At 53.6% G+C, this 24,290-nt stretch overlaps 1 protein-coding gene across 5 annotated transcripts in view; it reads left to right on the top strand.

Annotated features, from left to right (window-relative positions):
- The window catches only part of Shisal1 (shisa like 1), a 68,286-nt gene that overhangs the window by 14,935 nt on the left and 29,061 nt on the right, over positions 1 to 24,290 (top strand). For 3 of the 5 annotated variants that reach the window (XM_031351418.1, XM_031351426.1, XM_031351434.1), the window contains exons 1-3: positions 2,255 to 2,352; positions 11,399 to 11,494; positions 14,487 to 14,700. In XM_031351418.1, coding sequence (XP_031207278.1) covers positions 11,428 to 11,494; positions 14,487 to 14,700 — 281 coding nt within the window. In that variant the 5' untranslated portion in view covers positions 2,255 to 2,352; positions 11,399 to 11,427. Of the gene's footprint in view, positions 1 to 2,254; positions 2,353 to 11,398; positions 11,495 to 14,486; positions 14,701 to 24,290 lie in introns of those variants that run through there. The other 2 variants (XM_031351451.1, XM_031351442.1) reach the window with 2 other exon arrangements.

The following is a 24,290-nucleotide window of genomic DNA, read 5'->3' as shown; positions in this document are numbered from 1 at the left end:
TAGAGCTCTCTTCAGCCTTGTAAAAGAGTGTCGATCTGAATTCAGTTTGGGGAATGTCAACAACTCCTCTGGCTTTGCACGGCTGGGGTGGCCTGGCATGTTCAATGTGACCATTCTTTGCTTTGAGGAGGCGCCTGCATTTGGCCATCTTGAGACATATTTTGCTCTTTTGGCCTTTGGGCTATTTCTAGGTCTCTTTCTTACAAACAGTGCCACTGTGAGACCATTTTAGAACTTGGTGCCCCTGAACCAGTGGGGCCCCTGCTCAGCCAAGAAGGGCGTTAGCCATACCTAGTGTCTGGGTGGGTAGAGGGGGAAGGACCCAGGATGGGATACAGTGAACCTCCCTGACAGGCCCCTCCTGGGGCTCTTTGAGCTGCTGGCACGCAACTGGTTTCTGTGTGGCTCCGAAGAAGGGGGAAGAAGAAGATCCTAATGAGGTATCAACTTTGTACCACTATGGTCCTCAGAAGACAGTGACAAAAGCAGCCAGGTGGCTCAAGTTCAGAAAGGCAAAGGGACTCACCCAGAGCAGGATAGCTAAGAAGTGCCAGAGCTGAGACTTGAACCTGCATTCAGACTCCAAGCTCAGAGCCCTTCCTGCTCCTTGTCAGCCACATAGGTTAGGGTCTCAGCTTGGTCACAAGCTAATTGGGTACACCCCCACCCCCACACCCTCTGTGCTCCCTCTTGTATGCTGAGGATCAGCACAGCACCACTGGCCTTAAGGATGATGTAACCTGCCAGCCCCTACCACAAGGTTGTCACATGGGTGCCCTACATGGCACCCAGTCCTCTGGGCTGCCACGGTCCATCTGGATTATGGCTAGATAAGGGCACACAGACCCATGTGTGCTGCCTGCCAGAATGGATAAAAAAAGGTTTATCTCTGGCCTGGCTCAGGAGGATGGATTCCAGGGGCAGCGGGAGGGAGTACAGGGAGCTGGCCTCCTTTATGGCCTGGCTCCTGATACCACCCAGAAGCTGCAGTGCAGCCTGCTGTAGGAATGCCAGCCCAGGGCAGGCGGGGGTGGGGGTGGGGGTGGTGCTGAGCCACACAGATCCGCTGGGAGAGATGTTTTGAGGGGGGTCAGGCAGGAACAGGATTAATGTGAAAACTGGGATACAGGGTCCAGGGTTGTGTCTAGCCTGAAGTATCTCAAAGAACAGGGAAGAGTGGCTCTCCCTGCAGAGGACATATTCAAGCCCCTCAGGCCTGGCTATGCCCTTGCTGTGTGACTTTGGGCTTGCGCTGACCCTCTCTGTTCCTCAGTGTCCTTATAGCAAGGGTCTAGAATGGAAGGTGATGGGAAGAGAGAGCTAGGTGAGAGACCAGAGCCTGGTACATGCTAGAGCTGCAGGCTTGAGGTAGGTTGAATGCTCCGTGGACCAGCAGGACATGACCTTTACCCTGGAAATGGGCTGGAAGGTGAGAGACGATAGTCATGGAATTGGGATAGGGAGGGGCCAAGCCAAGATGGAGTCAACCAGTGATGACCGACTGCCTGGGGTCCCTGACATCTCTCTGGAGTTTGGAGGCATCTGTCCTTGTCGCTGATGCTGAACCTTAACACTTTTCCTGTTTGCTTCAGGATAGTGAGGGTACAGGAGGGGTCCGCACAATGGCGCCCTAACTCCTACCTGTCTCCTCTAAGCCCAGACCCAGGGGCTTCACAGCTAAAAGGCCTCAGAAGCCCAGCACAGCTGGGACATGTCACAGGGCTGCTCATCTGAGAACTGACTCTCACCAGGAGCCGATAGAGCCCCGTGAGACTGTGAGCCCAGAGTCTGGCCTATGTAGAGTATGATAAGGGGTCACCAGTGACATGTTCCTAGACTCTGCATCCCTGGGAGCAGATGGAGTCCTTCCAGCACACGCAAGGTGGGTGGGGTGGCAGGTTGGCAGACTGGAAGCTCCTTTTGCCTATACAAGGCTTGACCCAGCCACTTGCCTTTGTTGGGGTTTAGGGCTGATGGTGACTGGAGAGCCAGGAGAGAGACTGCAGGGGGATCGCAGCCAGTTTACGCAGTTGTTTCTGGACCCCTGCCTTATAGAACTCTGCAAATAGGGAAAGTCATATGGAAGTTTCCAGAAGAATGTAAAGACAGTTGGGGTCATTAGTGGGAGCCTGGGTGTTTGTGGATAAAGCCCCAAGGGAAGCATGGACAGCTCATGGCTTGTCTAGGTCCTCACTCTGCCACACCTTGCTTTGTGACTTTGAGCTTGTGCTGAGCCTCTCTCTACCTCAATGCCCTAGTGGCAAGAGCCTAGCATGAAGGGTGGCTGGGAAGAGAGAGCCAGCTAAGAGACCAGGGCCTGGTGTCTGCTGAAAGCTAAAGGTCTGAGGTGGGGTAAGTTGGATGTTCTGTGGACCAGCCCAACATGGTGATGGCATGGGGGGGGGGTGCTGGGGGAGGCAGGAAGAAGGGATCAGACACATGCACTGGTCCATGTGGTCCCCTCCTACCCAGTATCCAAGGATGGCTTTCTGTTCCTCTATGCCCTCTCAGTAGGCCAACACAGTGGGGGCAAATCATGTCCCCAGGGGTCAGTGGGCCATATCCACTTCAGGACCTTTGCACAACTGGGCTCACTGCTGGCTGTGTGCCCTCGCATACAGACTGAGTCATCTCTGGTCTGACTCTGGCAGGCTTACTGATCAGACCTCAGCTTCTAGGGATTTCCACCTACCAGTCTGGGCCCTTCCTCTGCCATCAGGATTCCTGTTTAGCTCCCCTGTAGATCTGTGGTTCCCAGGCTAGTCTCACACTGTGTGAAGGAGTGAATTAATGAATGAATCAGTCAATCATTGCCTCATCTCCTCCTTAGTCCTTCTTATATCCCTTAGGATGGGTAGGCTGACCCAACAACCCATGAGAGGAAACAGGCTTAGCTCCTTTCCCTGGTGAAGGATCCTAACACCTAGGAGGTCTTGGGAGAGAAGCTAGACCATGCTCCAATAGGCAGTGGGTGTGCCCACCTTTCCTCCTGCCTATCTTTTAAAGGGACATCCCTCAAGCCACACCTCTTCCCGAGAGCCTGGGGTTCCTGATGCTCAACCCCCTTCTCTAAACATCCGATTGCTGGGAGGCCTGAGGCAGAGGCCAAGTGGAAAGGCCAAGGATTATCTCAGAATCTTCTTTTACCTGGAGTAGAGAGATACTGAGGCACAGTGGGGAGCTGGTGGTGGCCCCAAAAGAGAAGGGCACCAGGGGCCTTTAGCAGGCCTGGAAAGCCACAGTTACTACCTGTTGCTGCACTGTCTACTTCCTCACGCCTTAGTTGCCTCTCCTATGAAATGGGATGGCCGTGGGGACCTGCCTTAAACATCTCTCAAGCGGCATGCACAGAATGGCTGATGGGTGGAGCGTGGGGAGCCTCTGGAAGGGGACAGCCCTGCTTGGGCTCAGAACTTGAACCCTCTAGAGCCTGGTTGGCTGTGAGGTGGCTGTGAGGTGGCGAGCAGTCACTGAGAGAAGGGAGCCTTAAATGGGGATGAGCTCTTCTCTGGAAGGGAGGGCCTAGGCAGACCAGAGGCAGTAACGCTACATTCTTCCCCCGTTAGACCCAAGTGTTCCAAGCCTTCTCCTCTCCCTCACCTGACAGGGGATCCCGGAGAAGATGGCTTCATACACACTGGGGCTCTGAGCCCTATGCCTGGCCCATCTCTCCAAGCCACGGGGTTTGGCAGGCAGAAGGAACTAGTCACTCTCACCATGCCTGTTTGGTCTCTCTTTTTTTTTCCTATGTTGAAGTTTCTAACGCTTTGCCAATGTCCAAGCAGAGTGTCAGCAGGGTTCCTACTCTGCGGGGCTAGGGGGATGTTTAGTGCCTACTGTGTGCAAAATATATAAGTGGTGTTAAGAATCTGGAAGACTGCCAGGAAAAGCCGAGCAGAGCCGGGGAGGGAGAGCTGGAGTGGCATCCTGCGTGGTTGTCACACGTTTGTTAAAGGGCAAGGAACCTCTCAGGACCTAATCGTTGCCTTTGGGAGCCGTCCCACCCGTGAGCTCAGAGCCATGGCCGATGCGTCCACAGCCCTCCTAGCTACAGCTCTTCTGTCTAGCCTCACTGTGGTCCTCGAGGTGGGTGGCATGGGTCCAGTCACACACCAGGAAACAGACCAGTGAAGCAAGTTCTCCACCTTGCCTAGCTAGTTCAGTGCCAAAGTATCTGTACAGAGAGACATCCACACCCCGAATCCAGTGTGAATCTCTCTGTAGTTGGGGCTGACAGCCTCAGATCAGCTTTTATGGTGGACCACCATACAGCTCTGGCACATCCCTAGACCTCTCTGAGCTCTGAATTGTGGGTCTTATAAAAGGAGATTGGGCTGGATGGTGGTGCACACCCCTAATCCCAGCACTTGGGAGGCAGGGGCAGGGGCAGGGGCAGGGGCAGGGGCAGAGGATCTCTACAAGTTCAAGGCTAGCCTGGTCTACAGTGTGAGTTCCAAGGATAGCCCTGTCTGGGGTTAGGGGAGAAAAGGATGACCTCAGCCAGCTTACCATGGGTTTGTAAGATGCCTACTATAAACCACACTAGCTGCCTCACAAGACAAAGAGCCAAAGCAAACTGATCTGAACAGGGTGAACTGGGCTGGCGCCAACAGGGATAGGCACACAGTAGCTGTCCTAGGGTATGAGGGGATGGCCCGCCCCTCCCACTGCGGACCATGTGTCCTGGTGGCAGCTGGATAGGTCACCTCTCCCGCCTCTTCCCCCATCCATACTCTGGCTAACACTGTGAGGGAAGGCACCGTTTCCCTTCCTACTATCTGAAACAGATCAGAGGCACACGCTTTGATCTGCCTTCAAGCACTTGGTGATTTGTCCCAAGTCCCAAGTCCGTGTTGTCCTAAAAACCAAAACACATGCACCTGACGTCAGACTGACTGCTGGGAATTTGAGTGACAACTGCCCCTGGTGACGCATATACACAAGGCTGTGAGCGGGCTTTTGAGCGTGGGGTATACATACACACACCTCTGGGTTGTGGGTCGGTGGGTGCATGCATGAGTGCATGCTTCTTGAGTTGTATATATGCCAAGCAGACCTGAGGGCATATGCGTTTTCTTGGTGTGTATGTCTGAATGCACATGGGCCCATCTCCGTCAGCTGGTTCTTCAGCCTCACATCCCAGCTTCTGGCGTACAGACGCAGGCTTGACACTTGTCTCCTGGCCTGTTATTCCCTCCACATGCATACAGTCTCTGGCACAGACAAGGATGGTGAGCCAAGGTGAGGGGAAGATGCTGAGCCCTGTCCTAACAGATTGGTCCTGTCATCTGTCACCTCTGATCCCCTGTTTGTGGCTCCTCTGTTCCCTTGTTTACATCTGGCCATAGCACTGCTATTCACAGGGAGACCTTGGAGACCTCGGAGGGCCTTGGCCTGGTGGAATTATTTATGTGAACACTAATGTCACTACCGCTATTGGTGCGGCCCAAGTTCAATCACTAGCTTATCACATGACTGCTTTAATGCTTGTCCCCACCGGGTCCTTCATCCATGGCCATGGGACCTTGTTTATCAGGTTTGCTAGACTCCCTGTGGCAGCTTATCAGCTGTTTATAGGATATCAAGGCTGCTTCAGAGGCAAGATGGCATTGACCTGTGCCACATAGGCAGATCTGAGAGGGACATCCCAGATGGTTCAGAAGGACACAGGCAAGACTCTGGATCTCCCTGAGGGCACTTGGAACCCAGAATGCAGAGCAGTCCATCCTCCCTACAGCTCTTGGCTTCTTCATTTGCTTTGGGGACTGGAGTTGACTGGGGACTTGTCCTTGTGGCTCCTGTCTGCAGAGAAGCAAGCCCCGACCCCTTCACTCTGAAGACAAGACACAAACCTCATGAGCAACACAGCCCCTGCCCGGACCTGCCCAGAGTAAGCGTCTGGACAATTAGGGTAGGCACCATTTTGGGAAGCTCTTGAGGGGTGAATCAGGAAGGAACCTGCAAGTGGGCTCCACCCTTGGAGCCGCTAGCCCTGGCTGCCGGGTCGAGAGGGTGGCCTGGGGTTGGGAGGTAACAACTGTCAAGGTTCAAGGGAGCCACAGGCCCTGAAGATAGAAATCTATGCAGCAGGTGGTATGGGTGGTTAGGCAGAGCCAAGGCCTCGGTATGGGGCAAGGCCTTGATTTCTAAAGTGAGTAGTCTGGTGTGCTCTGTAGAATGGGGACCATGGCAGCCTGGGAGCTCTGTTGGTGGGTGGCACTCATACTGAGTGCTTCAGGCAAGGAGAGTGGCCGCAGCTGTGTGTAAGGGCTTGATGCTACGGGAAGAGTCGTGAGGGGGCACAGTGATCCTGTGAGTTTGCGTAGTGATCCCGTGAGTTTGCACAGTGATCCCGTGAGTTTGCGCAGTGATCCCGTGAGTTTGCGCAGTGATCCCATGAGTTTGCGTAGTGATCCCGTGAGTTTGCGTAGTGATCCCGTGAGTTTGCGCAGTGATCCCGTGAGTTTGCACAGTGATCCCGTGAGTTTGCGCAGTGATCCCGTGAGTTTGCGTAGTGATCCTGTGAGTTTGCGTAGTGATCCCGTGAGTTTGCGCAGTGATCCCGTGAGTTTGCGCAGTGATCCCGCGAGTTTGCTCAGTGATCCCGTGAGTTTGCGCAGTGATCCTGTGAGTTTGCGCGGTGATCCCGTGAGTTTGCGCAGGGATCCCGTGAGTTTGCACAGTGATCCCGTGAGTTTGCACAGTGATCCCGTGAGTTTGCACAGGGATCCCGTGAGTTTGCACAGTGATCCTGTGAGTGAGTTTGCACAGTTTCTACCTTTGCTCTAGGGCACATAAGACTGAAGGTGGCTCTCCTACTCACCAGAGATGTGCTTACAAGAGATGGCAGAGCCAGAAAGCAGGTCCAGGGAGAGTGGCTGATCTTGAGGACTCTATCCACGAGTCTGGCTGACCCTGACCCTCAAGGTCACAAGGATACCCTGCTCCTGCCTGGCAGAATGGCACCAGGACTAAAGACAGACAGCAGGGAGCCACGGAAGTTACTGAGTGTCCTGGCGATTGATGAGACTCTCCAGTATCTCCCTCAGGTCTCGCTATCCCTTGCTGAGCATGCCCTTGCCCTGTCGAGCCCTGCTGATGGGAAAACAGATCCATTCTTGGCGGTGGGGTCTCATCTGTCTCATCAAGGTCTGTTTCTCTTCACATGCCCTTCTTCCTCCCCTCCCAGCCTCGCCAAATTCAGTGTTTAAAAATAACCCTGAGCTCTTAGAGCAGCAGTCCCCAGCTGACCCACAGAGAGGGTGGGCCCTGCTGGTGCATGTGTGCTGACCGTGGTCCTGGACCCTGACAAACCTCAGTCACTCTCAAAGGTCTTACTGTTGGTGGCAGAGCTACCATCTTAGGTACTTGACAGTTTTTTCAAAGCGCTGGGACACACAGGGAGAAATCTCAGAGAAGCCTATGCCTTGTGCTTTTGAGCCCCCATGGTTTTGGCACTTGGAGGTAGAATGCTCTTTGCCTCCTGTCTCTGGACTGAGTGGCTGTGTAAGATTGGGCAGTTCACTCTACCTCTCTGAGCCTTTGCTTCCTCTCTGATGAACTGGTCTGTGGGTATTGGGTTAGTGTGGACATTAGCCAAGGTAATAGAGTTGTGTGCAGAGCAGATCATGTTCTGTGGTGACCCAGCCGACATAAGACAGCTACCTCTAGGGCTGTCATAGTCCTCAGAGGCAGGACAGACCTCTTTCAGTCCCTGTCCCTCTCCAGGGTTGTGAAATCCAGCAGATGTCACTTTTCTGCGTGTCCCAGATTAGGGCATCTAACAGTGACCCTCTCTCCCTACCAGGAATGAGAATTCTGGTAGACTTCGCTTAGGGCAGACCCAGATGAGGGCTAAGCACTCAGTTGAACCATGGAGCTGAAAACCATTGAGACCTTTGAAGGCTGGGTCACAGTCAGACTTAGCCACAGGATCACTTACCGTGAGCAGGATCTGCTGGGCCACAGGCTGAAGTGTACGCAGCTGGCCCTGAGGATGGCATCATGCCACTGTCCTGGAGATGCCTGATGATCTGAGGCTGGGATCCTATAGAGCCACACATTCTGCATGTCCCAGATCGGGGCATCTAACAGTGACCCTCTCTCTCGACCAGGGATGACAATCCTGGTAGACTCCTCCAAGGCCAGACCCAAATAAAGGCTAAGCACTCAGTTGAACCATGGAGCTGAAAATCATTGAGACTTTTGAAGGCTGGGTCACAGTCAGACTTAGCCACAGGGTCACTTACCATGGGCAAGATCTGCTGGGCCACAGGCTGAAGTGTACGCAGCTGGCCCTGAGGATGACATCATGCCACTGTCCTGGAGATGCTTGAGGATCTGAGGCTGGGATCCTAATGGGCCAGGATTCCCACAGGTCTTGGAACCCTAAGCTAAGACCCCTTACTTAGACCCTACAGTCAGGCACTACCCTAGGACCCTTCAGGCCTGACTGAGGAACCCAGGAATGAGCCCTCTCAAGTCCAGCTTTGGACACCAGGAACCACCCACCCCCATCCCTTGGACAGTGACTTCCATTTCAATGTGCTGAGCGCCAAAGCCAGGGTCTGGTCTATCCTCAAAGTACTGGGATCCACAAGTGTACGTCTCAGAGGGAGCCAGTGGTATGCATTCCACAGAAGGCCTCACAGGCCGTGGATGCTGATTCACCATGGGAGGTAGAGTGCGGTCTGAGTTCATTTGCCTCCTGTCTCAGTGGCCAGCAGAGGGAGGAGAACCTAGCAGGGAAGTAATTGATGTCAGGAAGAGATGGGGTCTGGGCTAAGGGGCCAGTTGAAGTAAGAGCAGACTTCCTGTAGGGGGTTGTACTTCTGTGACTCCAAGACAGCAGGACCTGGGTTCACCCCAGTGTGAATGACAGCCTCAACATCAGCCAATGGACTGGGACTTTGCAGGGGCTGGAAACTGACCAGCAGGCTGAGGTGGGTGCCTCTTGCTCAAGCCCAGCAGCTCTTAGATTAGCACCCTCCAACCCCCTCCTCCATACAGAGAGACAGAAGTGGGGCAGCCCCGCCTCGTAGGGCCTCTCAAGCCAGGAGACCGGGCTGGGCATCTGGAGACCCAGACAGCCTCTGGAGGCCTCACCTTCTCTGCCTGAGTCTATATAGTGTAAGGAGCCCCGAGGGACGTGGGCATCTCGGAGGCACTTTTTCCTCGCAGTGCATTTTTCAGAGCCAACCCTGTGGGTTTCCACATGGAAATCCTTTCCTAAATGTTCTCAAAAGCCTTAATCTCTGTTCTTCCTCCCAGGAGGGCCAGGGTGGGAGGCCAAGTACAGAGCAATTAAGCAGCTTAGGGCTCTAGAGGAAATGGAAAGGCGGGCAGGGCTCAGAGGACTCTCCCCCAGGGCTAGGGAAGTCCTCCCTGGGGCTGGAGGAGCCATGCCACCATCCGGACTTGGTACTGAGCTTTGGTGACATTTGTATGTTAGTCAAGCTTGTCCTTTCCCTTGGACAAATTAAACTGCCCAAGATTAGCACCTACCCCTAGAGGGCCACACACACACACACACACACACACACACACTCATGTGCATCCACCCCCACACACCCACACACATGTGCACCCCCACACACACATACACACACACACCCCACACACACATGTGCACACGCGCGCACCCCACACACACCACATACACGTGCGTGCACACACACGTGTGCATGTGCACTCATACCCACATGTGCACACACACACATGTGCACCCACCCACACACACATGCACACACATGTACACACACACCATATACACGTGCACAGGCGCGCGTGTGTACCCACCCACCCACTCCCCCCACACGCATGCACGCACGCACGCACCCACGTACCCCCATATACACGTGCATACTCACACGTGCACCCCACACACATACCACATACACGTGCACACACACCACATACACATGCAGGTACGCACACACACATGTGCACACACACACACCACATACACGTGCACACACACACACACACACCCCTCAAGGTTCAGGCTGCTGAGGTATATACGGGGCTCTTCACATATATCCCCGGCCCAGAGCTAGTTGTCAAACTCCGCATCACCCCAATGGCCATCAGCGCACCCTGGGTCTCTGATCCTGATGGAAGCAGAGTACAGTGCTCCCCTTGGTGACCAGGTGTCCCTCTGTGACCAGGTGGAGAGTATCTGAGGGCAAGATGGCACCGCAGCTCGTTGCAGAAGGCTGAGCTAGGGTCTGGGACAGTGTGGGCTGAAAGAGGGGCACTTCCCTGTTGCCTGGGCATGGCCCTTCCCATGCTGAACTGTTTTATTGGCAGGGCACTTGGACATTGTCCCAGACTGTCCTTGGGAAGCTGATCTTTGCTGTGGAGACCCCAAAACTCTGTGAAGGGGCTGTGGTCTGCCCTGAAGATGGCAGGGACTGGGAAGAGGGCATAATACAGCCAACCTGGGGAGAGGCCCAAGGTCTCCTACCTACGCATCACGTAGCTGTGGTCACCAAGTTCTGGATCCCTATTTCTGTGATGTGACTGTTCTGGGCTAGGTCACTCATGTTTATATTTCTGAGTCTGTCATATTTCCACAAACACAACATCCGGCAAATTCTTCCATAGGGTAGATTGTTTCAGAGTTCCCTTTTCTGTCATTTATGCAGTACTGAGAATCGAACCCAGGACCTTTCCCATGCCAACCAAGCACTCTACCACTGAGCTACATCCCCAGCTCATTGCCTTCTTTTTTAAGGCTGAGTAATATTCCATTGGGTACACATATGTGGTTAATCTCCTCTTGTCTGTGGAGTCTTGGGTTATTTTAGCTGCTATAAACAAAAGCTGTGGTTATGGGGCTGTGGGTACACGGTGGAGCCTCTGCTGTGGTTGGAGTCTCCCTGTGAGTGTTGTGAGTGTTGTGGCTTCCACTCTGGGACACACACCACCAGGAAAGGCTTCCTTCTCCACTGCTTGCTTTCTATTTCCCTGGCCGCTCTCCCTGGTGCCTAGAAGGGTAGCCAGGCCAACGTGGACTTACAGAAAGGTAAATGGAAGTCACCCTTAGAGGCAGAACAGGGAGACAGGGTCCCTAGCCCTGAGATAGCAGAGGTAGAGGACTTGACATCCCCCTCCTCCTAGACACTTTGGATGGATGGTGATTTCACCACCTGAGCCACCGGCATCCTTTGATTAAGTCTCATTTTGCCGTGAAAAGCAAAGGAGGTGCTGGGGCTGCCGGGGGAAGGTCACTCATTCCAGAGAGGAAATTGGATGGAGGTGTTTGTTATCCTCCATTCGCCCGCCCCAGCTCCCGCAAGCTCCTGCTGCCTGCTGCCTGTCTGCCGTCGTCCCTCCTCTGCGGGTAACAAAGCAAGTGTGGGGAGACAGTTGCCGAGACTCTCTCTGTCTTACACAGGCAGCGCCGGACGGGTCAATGCCAGCCGGATGATGACCAGTTGTGGCCAGCGGTCCCGGAACGTGCTCGCAGTATTCTCCCTGTTGTTTCCTGCAGGTAAAACTTCTGTGGGGCTTAAGGGCTTGAGGAAGTGGGGTGGGGGGAGGGAGTCCCTTCCAGGGTAGGGCTGCTGCTGGGACTCTGCATGTCAACAGGACAAGGGTACTTCAGTCTCTAGATGATGTTTCCCAGCCCTGAGATGAGCTGAGGTCTGTGGGATGCTGCAGGGCAGTGGGGCTGCCGGGAGCCTGCAATTCACGTTTGCTCCTCTAGTTCTGCAACTCAGAACTGAGCCTGGAGATCACACCTAGTGGGGGGCCAGGATTCAGACCCCAGGGGGCTCTGCAGCGACCCCCTCCTGGTACCCTGGCTGACACTGCATGCAAGCTTGGACTCACAGAAACTAGATCCTCCATGCCTCCAAACTAGAGCTGAGCCAAGACCAGAGACAGCCAGCCAGGAGCCTAGCCCTTCACAAAGGCTCTCGTGGCCCTGTCCGTCTTGTCTGTCTTACTCCTCCGTCTCCGTATCGTTCTGTCACTTTGTCTATTTTTCCACGTCTCTGCGTATCTCTTCTTATGTGCCCCTCTGTTTCTTTCATATATCTCTTCCGTGTGTCTCCGATCTCTTCCTCAGTTGCATGTCTCTCTGTCTCTTTCTTTCTGTTGTGTGTGGCTGTCTCTCCTTTCCAACCCTCCCCACACGGTGGCTAAGCTATTGCTCAGGACTGGTGGCTTCCTTCCTTCCTCCTTTGCTTGGGGTGTAACTTAGAGGGAGATTGTGATAGGACTCCCAGGAGAGCAAAGTAAAGGCCAAGCTGAGGCCAGAGTCTGGGGCTAGCACCTCCCCAGCTCTTCCTATGTGAAGGCAGGCCCATGGGGGGTGGGGCTGATAACCCCTGCTATATGCTGTGTCTTCGCAGCTCTTCCCTATGTAATGGGGGTCCCTGATCCTCACCTCCTCATCTCTCCCCTATGTAATGGGGGGTCTCTGAACCTCACCTCCTCAGCTATCCCCTAGGTATTTGAGGGCCCTGGTCTCCACCTTCCCAGCTCTTCCCCATGTAGTAAAGGTCCCTGGTAGTCATTATTCTGGCTGTGAGGACCCAGTCGTCTTATTGCCACTGGGGACAGGGACTCAGAGGAGGCATGTGGGTAGTGATTACATAGCTGAAAAAGAGCTGACTCTGCCTGGGCCACCAGAGCTGGGGTTCACCATGCTTCACATAAGTGCTGGAGTTCTAGGGCTCACGAGAGCTAGAGGCAGTGAGCCTGCACCCACCAGTGTTCAGAGCTCCTTGGAGACCCACCACGGGGCTCCGGTCCTTCTCCAAAGAGGGGAAGAGGCAAGGGAGAGGTTCAAACCTGGGCCCCAGCTCAGGGCTCCTCTGTCCCTGGGGAGGCAGCCAGGGTTTCTCGGCCACTGGCTAACGACTAAGGCCGGAAGCATCCAGGGACAGCTATGGGGTTGTGAACCAGGTCCTGGGCAGGACCTGCCATGCCAGTCTCACCCTTATGTCCCTAATTGCCTCTGCCAAGGCCTGACAGCTCCCTGCCTGCTATATGCTGCGTCTCACAGTCAAGAGGCTAGTCCCAGAGCTAGGCTTGGTCTTTCTGTTAGCACCCTAGGATCTAGGTTGCCCATGCTGAGCACACAGAGCCACGGCAGGGCTTCAAGTCATGCAAGAGTCATGGAACGTGACTGTTAGTCTCACCATGTGCAGTTGTTTTGGGGCAGTGCTCCCCAGCCCAAGCCTCAGGCCATGGGGCTTACCAGAATAGATCATGTCCCATGTTCCCTATACCCTTAGAGCTCTGTGCTATGGTAGTAGGGCCAAAGAGCTTCCATTCTGACTAGCATGCTTGGTGGGTCAAGGCTCTGAGCCTCCCTTATCTCTTCTGTTTGATGGGAGTACATGGGACTCAGTGGGGAACCACACCAAGTGGTCTCTGTGTCCCTGGATAGGCTCTTCTCAAGATCAAGGGTACGCTGGAGCCTGGAGAGTCACTACCTCCCCACTGTGTCCACAGAAGGGGGAACTATCCCTTCAGGGAAGGGCTTTTGGAGCCAGCCTAGGCACCAGCTCTCAGGGTGTCCGCCCCTCCTGCCAGCTGGCCTGCTGGGGTCCCCTGTGGAGGCGCTGTGTGGGCTGCAATCTAATAACCTCTCAGCCGACAGAGCTTCTTGTGGGAGCTCTAAGAAGCCAGGGCCTTTGTGCCTGCGATTTGCCTGTGCCAAGAAGCCCCTTTTCAGTGATACAAATTAGATACAGCGAGCCCTTTATGAAGATACTAATTAAGCCCGAGACAGCCGCTCTGCTTTTCCATTGTTGCTTTGTTCGAATTCAGTCCTGTTTATGGCTATCAGCTCATCCTGCTTTGCGGCAGAGAAGGCTGAATAGGGGCCTCATTCTGTGGGCCAGGGAGAGAGGATCTTGGGCCAGCACAGCCATCTCACTGTATGTGTGGAACCCAGAGGGGACCTTGCTCAGGTCTAGGACAATAGCTTCTATAATGGAGTTACTAATTTCAATATGGGTAGACCCCAGGTCATGCACTCCTTTGTGGCCTGACACCCAGGAAAGAGGGGCCGGGGGTGTTGCAGGAGCTGGCTTTAAGTCCTGTGCCATCACTATGGACCAGCTCCTGCCTCTTAGCCCTCTCAGGCTGTTTCTTCACCTTCAAAGTGGCATCACAAGCCTGCCAGGGTGACCATGTGGATTCAGTAAGGAGGCCTCCCCTGACCCTGGGACACAGAATAGGTGCCTAGTCACTACAGGCTGAGGTGCTAGAGACAACCCACCTACCAGTGAGCTTCAGGGAGCCCCAGGGAGCTTTCACCCTGGGCTTTTAGGGCTGAAGGTGTATCAGAGCTGGGGATCAGAGGTCCAGAAGGCTTTGGGGCAGAAGTGAGGCTCTTTCTGGACCCTGAAGAATTCCTAGAGAAGGGAGGGGCCAGTAGGACCCTGGAGCAGGCCACCAGTACCTTCTGCTCAACAACTGTGAGCTACCAAGGGAATCCTGGCAAACCCAGTGTCTCTGTATTCCAGTCCTGTCCGCACACTTCCGGGTCTGTGAGCCTTACACGGACCACAAAGGCCGCTACCACTTTGGCTTCCACTGCCCCCGGCTCTCGGATAACAAAACCTTCGTCCTTTGCTGTCACCATAACAACACGGTCTTCAAATACTGCTGCAACGAGACGGAGTTCCAGGCGGTCATGCAGGCGAACCTCACAGCCGGCCCCGAGGGCTACATGCATAAGTGAGTACCAACCCTTCACCTCCCTACTGCTCTGCCCACTGCCCACTGCCCACCCCTGCCCTGGAGATGCTCCAGACAGCACTCGCAAGGAGGCTGGCCTAGAAGGAGCTTTGCAAAGACTTGAGGCAACCTGGGTTCCTGGCCTGGCTGCTCTCTGAGCTTTCACAGTTCCCATCTGAGAAGTGGGCATAGGGTGCCCACCTGGTGGGGTCTGCTGGTGGAGTGGGCTCATGTCTGTGAAGACTGTAACTCGCCAGGACCATTTGATGGGTTTCACTCAATAATATTGGTAATAGCATTGATGCTGAGATCGATCCTTCAGAGGTAGTGAAAACACATCAAGATCAGGTCTCCAAGAGGAATTTGCTGGCACAGAAGCAGAGGCTGTACTACATGGGGCATGGTGGTTTGATGGGTTAAACTGGTATACACTTCTGTTTGAATGGAGCTGACCATCCTTTACTGTGTTGGGGGGCGGGGGGTCATTGCATTCCTTGTGTGCTGGCTGTTGATGTGGTTTTGCCAATTTCTTTTCCTACTACATTTTTGGTGTTTTTCTAATTTTTAACAAGAAGTCGTGATATATGACAGAAACACAATACAAATATTTTCCAGCATGACTTTCACTTTAAGGTGTTTTTTTACGAGTGCTCAGCAGCCTTGTGACCACAGGACACCCATTTATTTTTTTATGGTGTCTAATGTTTGCCCCTTTTGAGGAAGGCCATTCCTTCTAAGAGCATGGGAAGAATTCTCTGTCTTCTATTTCATGTTTCAAAGTTTGCCTCCTAGTCTCTTATCTGTTGTTCGGGTCAGACTTATGCTAATGTAAGTATTCCGACAAGAACTGGGTTTTATTATCTTTTGCATACAAAGAACGTCTTAGTTTCTTTTCCCATTGCTGTGGTAAAATACCCTGACCAGAGCAATCTAAGGGGCTTAGTTGGCTCACAGTTCCTAGGAACACAATCCGTCATGACAGTCAACATGGCAGCAGCCAGGGAAGTCCGGCAGAAAGAGAAGGAAACTGGTTGGCCACATTGTACCTGGGAAGCAGGGAGTGAAGAGGAACTGGTTCCAGCCTGTAAGGACTCACGGTCAGCTTCTGATGACTCACTCCTTCCAGCAAGACTCCCTGTCCTCATGGGTCCACAGCCTTCCCTGACATCGCCACCATCTGGAGACCAGTGTCCAATCACACGAGCCCGTGAGCAACAGTCAACCTTCAAAGACTTCCTGCTGAAATGTCTGCCTTCTTTCTGTCCACTCGTGTGACAGTCCAGCTCACCCTATGCTATAATGTGCCACACGTGAACCCCAGGGCCGAGGGTCATAGCTCTGTGGCCTTTGCTGGTCTAGGTCATATGCTAGTGTCACACTGTGTGAGCTGCTGGCGTGTCGTCTGACTTCATGTTTCTGTGGTTTAATCGTCCCAGGCTCTTGAGATTTAGATCCTGAGTTTTAGAACTTGCTTCTGTGATTCTCCTGCTCTGCCCCGGGGCTCCATCAGAACAAAAGTCCTATTAGTACCCGCTACTTTTTGCGATATTGTTTCTTTTTCAGTTTTTGGTGTTGACTGTTTCCATTCAGGAACACACGGCCTGTTTACCCATTGATTCAAATTCCCTAGGCAAGTGTTCCACCCTTGAGCTATCCCCAGCCCTTCGGATTTTCTTTTGTAATGCTTTTGGTGTTCTATGTAGGGAAGACGTGGGTGACGTCTGCATTTGTTTCCAGCTTGCTCTTTTCACGTTGCTCTCAGAAATAGCCTCCTTTCCTTTCCCCCTCCTGACTATGGATGATCAAAAATTAGGAATCTTTCTTCGTGAAGTCTGCCCTCAGTTTTTGTAACACTTTTTCAATCGATTCTCTCTTGTTTCCAGTTATGCCACTTGGAAGAAATAACCCTGTATCCCCGTTCCTTGCTTGTGAGGCAGGAGCCCACAGAGTGGCCTTGAACTCCTGAACTTGCGTGCAGCCTCCTGAGTCCTGATGCCAGCCTTACTTTCACATTTTCTAGGTTTCGTTCGTTTGGTTGGTTTGATTTTTCCAGACAGAGTTTCTCTGTGTAGCCTTGGCAGTCCTGGAACTTTCTCTGTAGGCCAGGCTGGCCTTGAACTCACAGAGATCTACCTGCCCCTATCTCCCCAGTGCTGAACTTAAAGGCACGCCCCACCACCAACTGGCTTTTTGTTGCTCTTGGTTTTGTTTGCTTTTGTCTGGTTGGTTGGTTTTCCTTTTCCAGCTGCATAGGCTAGTGTCTCTAAAACATGGCAACAGTCAGGCATTCTTATTATCTCTGACATTATGGGAGGCTTCAAATCTTTCCCTGGGGGTTGAAGGATTTCCCAAGGTAGGAACAATGGACTGAATGGGGGATATTATGGAGCAGCTGTTAGTAGGATCCGTGATAGTGCTGGGAGCAACGGGGCTGAGGAACTGAGCCTGTAGCTCTGTCTGCCTCTGGAGCTTGAGGCTTTGCTACCAGACTCTGCTCGTTCTGGAGAAGGTGCCTTTCCTCTGGGTGGGCAGGAGAGGCAGACTCTGTCTGACTGTCATCCAAACCTCTCCTCCTCCCACCATGGCCAGCTCCTGAGAGCTCCTTTCTCAGATGCACGGTGCTTCCCCTGAATATCCTGCCATCTGCTTGGGCCTCTGAATAATCCTGTGTGTGAAGTGGCTCAGCAAGCCCCGTCCATCATAGCAGGGGCTGGAACCAAGCCTGGAATTTGGCCTAAGCCTTTTGTGAGACCACGGGCTATTTCCGTGAAGGGGGAGGGTAGTGCCACGCCTGGGGTCGGGACTCAAGAGTGCTACAGGTGCCCTGTGAAAGCCAGGCAGGGGCTGGGCCTCGCAACTAGACTTCCTCGAGGTCTGGCACCTGGGGTCTGGGAGCGTCCCTTAGAAGCCCACAGGTTTCTATAATCTGCTCCCACAGGGTTTCCCACAAAGCAGGCACAGGGGCCTGGCTGTTGCTGCTGGCTGCCAATACCAAGGGCCTTCCCCCAGAGGGAGTGGGGACCAACCGTGTGATGCTTGGAAGCTCCGCTTGAGTTTTTTAATCATTGGCTTTCAGAAGCACTCGCGCGGGGCAAGGCGTCTGTGAGTCTCTGTGCTGTCTGTCCTGCCCTGCTGGTCACAGAGACTCCCGGTCACAGCTAGTTTGACACATGAGGACAGTGGAGACCACAGCCATCCTAGGGCTGTGGAAACCCCCTTAGAAACTCTGGAGAATCTTCTGATAGAGGCCCAGGCAGGGATTACGCACAAGGCACTCTGATGTTAGGGTCTGGTCCTTCTTCACTGCAAGATCACCTGGGCCTGGGCGGGACTCTTCCAGCCTCTACCTGCCATATGTAAGGAGCATTCCACACACACCCTGCTGACACCACTGTCCCTTGACAGATGTGGGGCCTGCTGACCTAGAGCATCTTCCTTTCTAAGTGTCTAGCCATCTTCCTGATGTCTCCACCGTAGGGTGAGACAGCTGGCCCCTGCTGTCTCCTCACCAGCACTCCTTCTAAGACAGCCAGGGCAGCCAGACATAAAAGTGAAGTGGAATACACACATGTCGGGATGAGCAACTCTAAGCAGACCCCTCAGAGTGGAGGGGTGGACATGGATAAGACTGTGTTAGGCCTGGCCTCCCAGGTAGGACAGGGCTTCCTAGACAAGGTCAGGGCCTCCCAGTCAGGGGTGGGGCCTCCCAACCAAGGGAGGGACTTTCTCAGCCAGGGGCAGGAACTCCCAATTGGTTGGGATAGGAATTCTCTCCTGAAAGCTCTAAGCAGTGTTTGTATCATAGAGCGAGCTATTGGGATGAAGACCCTGGGGACCTAACCAGTCCACAAAAGCCAGAATGTGTCTTGGGAGGGAATCAAGCCCCACAGAGGGGTTTTGTGTGGAGAGCACCCAGGCCCAGGGACCTGTAGCAGGGGTTTGCTTCCAGGTAGACTCAGTTATAGAGGGGCGGCAAGAGGTGAATCTTTGAGAGTCAGGAGTCAGGAGGACAGCCTGAAACATGGCCAAAGAAGGTCACTGTCCCTGTAAGGCGGGCTCACAGTACGGAGACCACTTGTGGATTCACTACCATTGAGGGCCTTTGCCATACCATAGTCACAGCCACTGAGAGTATGAAGCTGGGCTCCATCAGCTGCAGACTCTCTGGCAGGAAGAAGGGAGGGACCAAAAACATGCTGATGAGGTCCCTTGTCCTAGACCCTAGGAGGTTGACATGAGTTGAGGCTGGGGACCCAGACACCCTTGTTCTGACATTCCAGCCACAGGCAGGAAGCAGCGCCTTGTCTGAAGCCAGGGAAGCTGCCTGCCCCAGAGATCCAGCATCTCAGGCCCGACGGTTCAAGCCAGTTGTGACCCCCAGAGGGCCCTGTTCAGAGAACAGGCTCCTCCTCTTCCACCACAGTGAGTCAGCAGGAGGTGGGCTGCTGACCTGGTCTGATTTGTGTTTTTTGGATGAACAGAGTGTTGTGTGGCGATTCCGGTTGCCTGGCAGAAAGGCAAGCCACTGAACGAAAGGAGGCTGCTTTGCCAATTCCACCACCTCAGTAAGATGCCTGCTTCCAGCCGAGCAGGCAGCCAGGGGCCAAATGAGGGCCAGCCAGGCACCCTACACCCCTCCCAGGCTGGCCTTGTCCCTGACACATCGGGGAGACCTTTGCTCAGAGCTGCAGAAGAAAGCAATCAGCTCTCTCTCTCTCTTCCTTTCTCTTTCTCTTTCTCTCTTTCTCTCTGTCTCTCTGTCTCTATCTCTGTCTCTGTCTCTCTCTCCCTGTCTCTATCTTTCTTGTGCTTGCACACATGCTCTGTCTGTCTGTCTGTCTATCTGTCTGTATTTCTCTGTCTCTATGTCTCTCTGTCTCTCTCTCATGCCTGCCTGCCTGCCTGCTCTCTCTGTGTGGGTATCTGTGTTTATTTCATTCTCTGTTTCTGTCTCTGTCTGTTTCTCTCTCTGTCTCTGTCTCTGTCTCTCTGTCTCTGTCTCTCTCTGTCTCTGTCTCTCTGTCTCTCTCTGTCTCTCTCTGTCTCTGTCTCTCTCTCTCTCTCTCTCTCTCTCTCTTTCTCTCTCTCTCCCTCTCCAGGGGCAGGATGCCAGGCAGTGGCTAGGGAAGATGGGGCCTGCAGGTGTGGAGCTGGGTCTCTAGAAAAACAGAGCAGTTGGTGCTCCTGGGCCCAAGTCTGGGTGGGTCACTGGGCCGAACTGGCTCTTGTGTTCAACATGCTGTCTCCTGACCCTGTGGTGCTGACTTTTGGTTAAGCAGCAAGGCCTGGAGAGACAGCAGCTGACCCCACTAGGACATCCCCTGGCAAGGAAAGGAACATTTTTTTATACAAGTGAGCTCCACCTCCCAGGTTACTAAACACAAGACCTGTGCCACCCATGATTGCACCAGCCAACCTCTTCCTGGACATGTGACCTTAGGCATGATCATGCTTGTCTCTCATGTCATATTAGGCCTTCAAAGTCATCCTTGGCTGCATAGAGAGTTGGTAGCTAGCCTGGGCTACATGGGACCTAGACCTATTGAGGACATCCTCAATGATTTTTATTTGTGATTGTTTAGATGCAGGGTCTCATTCTGTAGCCCAGGCTAGCCATGAACTCAAGATCCTTGTTCCTCAGTCTCCCAAGTGCTGGGGAGCACAGGTGTGCACCACCATCCCTGGCTTCTTCTCTGATTACAGGTGTGCAATACCACCCCTGGCTTCCTGTGTGATCACAGGTGTGCACCACCACCCCTGGCTTCCTGTGTGATCAGAGGTGTGCACCACCCCCCTGGCTTCCTGTGTGATCACAGGTGTGCACCACCATCCCTGGCTTCTTCTCTGATCACAGGTGTGCACTACCACACCTGGCTTCTTCTCTGATCACAGGTGTGCACCACCACCTCTGGCTTCCTGTGTGATCACAGGTGTGCACCACCACCCCTGGCTTCCTGTGTGATCACAGGTGTGTACCACCACCCCTGGCTTCCTGTGTGATCACAGGTGTGTACCACCACCCCTGGCTTCCTGTGTGACCACAGGTGTGCACCACCATCCCTGGCTTCTTCTCTGATCACAGGTGTGCACCACCATCCCTGGCTTCTTCTCTGATCACAGGTGTGCACTACCACACCTGGCTTCTTCTCTGATCACAGGTGTGCACCACCACCCCTGGCTTCCTGTGTGATCACAGGTGTGCACCACCACCCCTGGCTTCCTGTGTGTTCACAGGTGTGCACCACCACCCCTGGCTTCCTGTGTGATCACAGGTGTGCACCACCACCCCTGGCTTCCTGTGTGATCACAGGTGTGCACTACCACACCTGGCTTCCTCTGCGATCACAGGTATGCACCAAGGCACCCAGCTTCCTCTGTGCTTCACATGAGCCTACCCTCATAGGTTTCCATCTGTTTTGTTTTGTTCGAGACAGGGTCCCATGTAGCTCAGGCTAGGTACCAACTCTCTATGTAGCCAAGGATGACTTTGAAGGCCTAATCTTCCTGCCTCTACCTTCCAAAAGCTGAGATTACAGGCATGTGCCACCATGCATCTTTTATGTACTACTGTGGATAAAACCCAGGGCTTCATGCACCAGAAAACAAACCAAATACAACCTCTACAAGCTGAACTGCAGTCCCCCACCCCACAAGGTCTCTTCACTTTTCTGATTCATGCCAGTTTGGAAAGCCTCACAGTTACAACTGAAAGTAGGATGTGTACTCACTCCTACTTCAAGACAGACACTGAGGCTCACCTCCCTAAGACTAATGGAGAGTGAATTCTGAGGAGTTGAATTCAGGTCCCAGTGGCTCCCACCTGCTGAGTCTCCATGGCAAGGCTGACCAGGGCACTTCCGTAGTACGTTCTGCGTTCCTGCTTTACAGATGAAGTCTGAGCAGGGCGGTTCACATTTCTACCTGCCCAACCCAACTAGCAGGACAGGACTTCTGTAGCCAGGGTCTTCTTGCTGGACCCCTGCTCCTATGACTTCCGGGTGGGAGATGGGGATTTCCCTCCCAGACCAGGCTGCAGCTGTCTGCTGCTCTGCTCCGAGGACACATTGCAAGTCCCCCAGTGGGAAGGTTCTATTATTGCTTTGGAAACCCCAAGGAAGCTGACTCACAAAGACCTGCACATGGTGCCTGCCACTATCTGAGGCTGGGCGATCACAGAAGCCCCACCGCAACATCTGCCTTTTATCTTTGCCCTCCACGAAGGCGTGGCCAAGGCCTGGGCATCTGGGTGCAGTTAATTTCCAGATTGCATATTTTAAATGGCATTTAAAAATTAAAGACTCAAATCCTTGCAGCTGGCAGGCCTTGGAGAATGTGGCCTGGGGGCTGCAAGCTGTCCTGGAGAGGTCTGTGGTCCTGGCTCCCCACCTGCCACACACAGGGCGCGTTCCCTGAAGACAGCACCTTCTGCAGGATTGGGAATAAACAAACAGACAGTCGGGATACTGTCCGGCTGCAAAGGCCTAAGGCCAAGCCCCTCACACACGGAACAGCAACCTTTCATTAGACAGTCGGGATACTGTCCGGCTGCAAAGGCCTAAGGCCAAGCCCCTCACACACGGAACAGCAACCTTTCATTAGACAGAATGCTTGGACAAGAGGGGACAGGACTTGTTCTTAATTCCTAATTCAGGCGGAGCCAGGATGATAGCAGAGAAGTTGGGGGCTCCCTTTCTGGTGTCTATTCTAGATTTGTTCTTGGAATTTCCCAGGATTTAGCACCCTCTGAGGTTGTAGGGACCTGGCTCTAAACTCCTGGCCTGGAATGGAAATCCCTGCCCCACCCACCCCCACCCCCATCCCCACCCCCTGAAGTCATGGGAGCCTTGGTCCAGCCTGTCAATTAGAGCAGGAAGACCCTGGCTGAAGCAGTCCTGCCCTGATGGTGGGTTTGGCTGGGTGGGAACCGTGAACTGCCCTCTGCAGACTTCATTCATAAAGCGGGTATCACAGAATATATACCCTGGAAGTGGCCCTTTCAGCCTGACAATGGAGATGCAGGCTGAGCAGGTGGGAGCCACCGGGACCTAAATTCAGCTCTTCAAAATTCATTTTCTTTGAATTTTGGGAGATGAGCCTCAGTTTCCAATTCTGTGAAACAGGAATGGCTTAGTCACTGTGACTGATGGCGTGTGGCTGCCCATATGAGGCTCATCTGTAAAATGGAGTCCTCAAGAGCGTGTGGCACAGGGTCAGAACTGAAAGTGTCCCTGTTCGTCGTTGGTGTGCCAATCACACAACTATAACACCTGGCCAGTGCTTGTCCGCATCGAGGCGCCTGCGACCTGCCAATCCCCAGTTCTCACTGTGGCAGTACCATACAGGTGTGTTTGATATGAAACGACAAGTTTGATTCCAACCTGCCTCGGGGGAGTCTGCGGACCTACAGTCTTCCAAAAGAAAACAGGCCACAGGGTGATCTCAGGAGCCCAGTGACACTGTGACCCATATGAAGCTTGAGGAGGCTTCGTGTCTGTCTGCTGGGTGCACTGGAGGCAGGGAGGTGGCTCTGCAGAGGAGCGTCACAGGTTTGGGGCTAGGTCTCTAAGTCTTGGGTGGTACCTTTGGAACTGTTTATCTATCGTGCACTTGGCAGCCAAGGTGTTCTGAGGAATTCAAATCCCGATACTGCTGTCACGGCTGGGGAATCTTAGAGAAGACTTTGGTCCCCCAGAGGTGCCTCTCCCTCCCCAATCTCTACCTTAGACACGTCAGGTCTGTTTCCTTCCATCTTAGTACTGTGCAGAGCAGAGGGGACCTGTAGCTGCCCCTTGCCCTGCGCTGGCTTTTCCAGTGTTTCTAGCTCCAGGCAGGGCCACCACCCCTTCCTGCTCTGGATGCCAAACAGCATCTGCAGAGAGCGGGCCCTGCTCTCTCCGCCTCCTCAGCCCCCAGGCTGCTGCCATGGGAACCACCAGGAACAGCCTGGTTTTCAGAGCCCTGCCATGGAGGCTGCAAGAGAGAGAAATCCGGGGAGAGATGGGTGCCTGGGACCAGAGCCCACCTAGACATCTGTCTCCTGTGAGACTTCAGCCTGTAAGTGAGTTGGGTTTTTGGCCTTTTTCCTCTGGCAGGCATTCTCGGCTGTGCCCTGACACTTCCAGGCAAAGCAAGTGTCCATTAATAAAAGGCTCAGTGCTTGGCTGTCAGTCATTCACACCTTGGCATGGCAGTAGTTGGCTAAGAGATGGCGTTACAGAAAGAAGCTAAGACTTCCCCATTTAGGATTTGCTGGGTACTGAGCCCAAATACTGACTGGTATTGAGTTCTAATCACCTCTCTTGAGGATGTCAAGCTCCATGTGCATAGCATGGCAGAGCCTTACCAATAACCATTCCCCCTAGACCCCCGCTGCCGACTCACAAGAGAAGTCTTCCGTCCAAGAAATTGGCCAGCTGGGAAACATTCTCCTGAATAGAGAAAGAAGGTGGGCTTATTGACTCTGCTTCTGCCCTGGTAGGGCTGGCCAGGGGATAGCCACCATCTCACCACTAGAGGCAACAGCTGGAACTAGGGGTCGGCCTTGGAAGATGAAGAGGTGGGCATCTTAAGTTGAGGAGCGACTTAAGACC

Source organism: Mastomys coucha, unplaced genomic scaffold (genome assembly GCF_008632895.1).
Source record: "Mastomys coucha isolate ucsf_1 unplaced genomic scaffold, UCSF_Mcou_1 pScaffold11, whole genome shotgun sequence".
NCBI classification, from domain to species: domain Eukaryota; kingdom Metazoa; phylum Chordata; class Mammalia; order Rodentia; family Muridae; genus Mastomys; species Mastomys coucha.
This window is presented reverse-complemented; position numbering and strand designations above follow the sequence as displayed.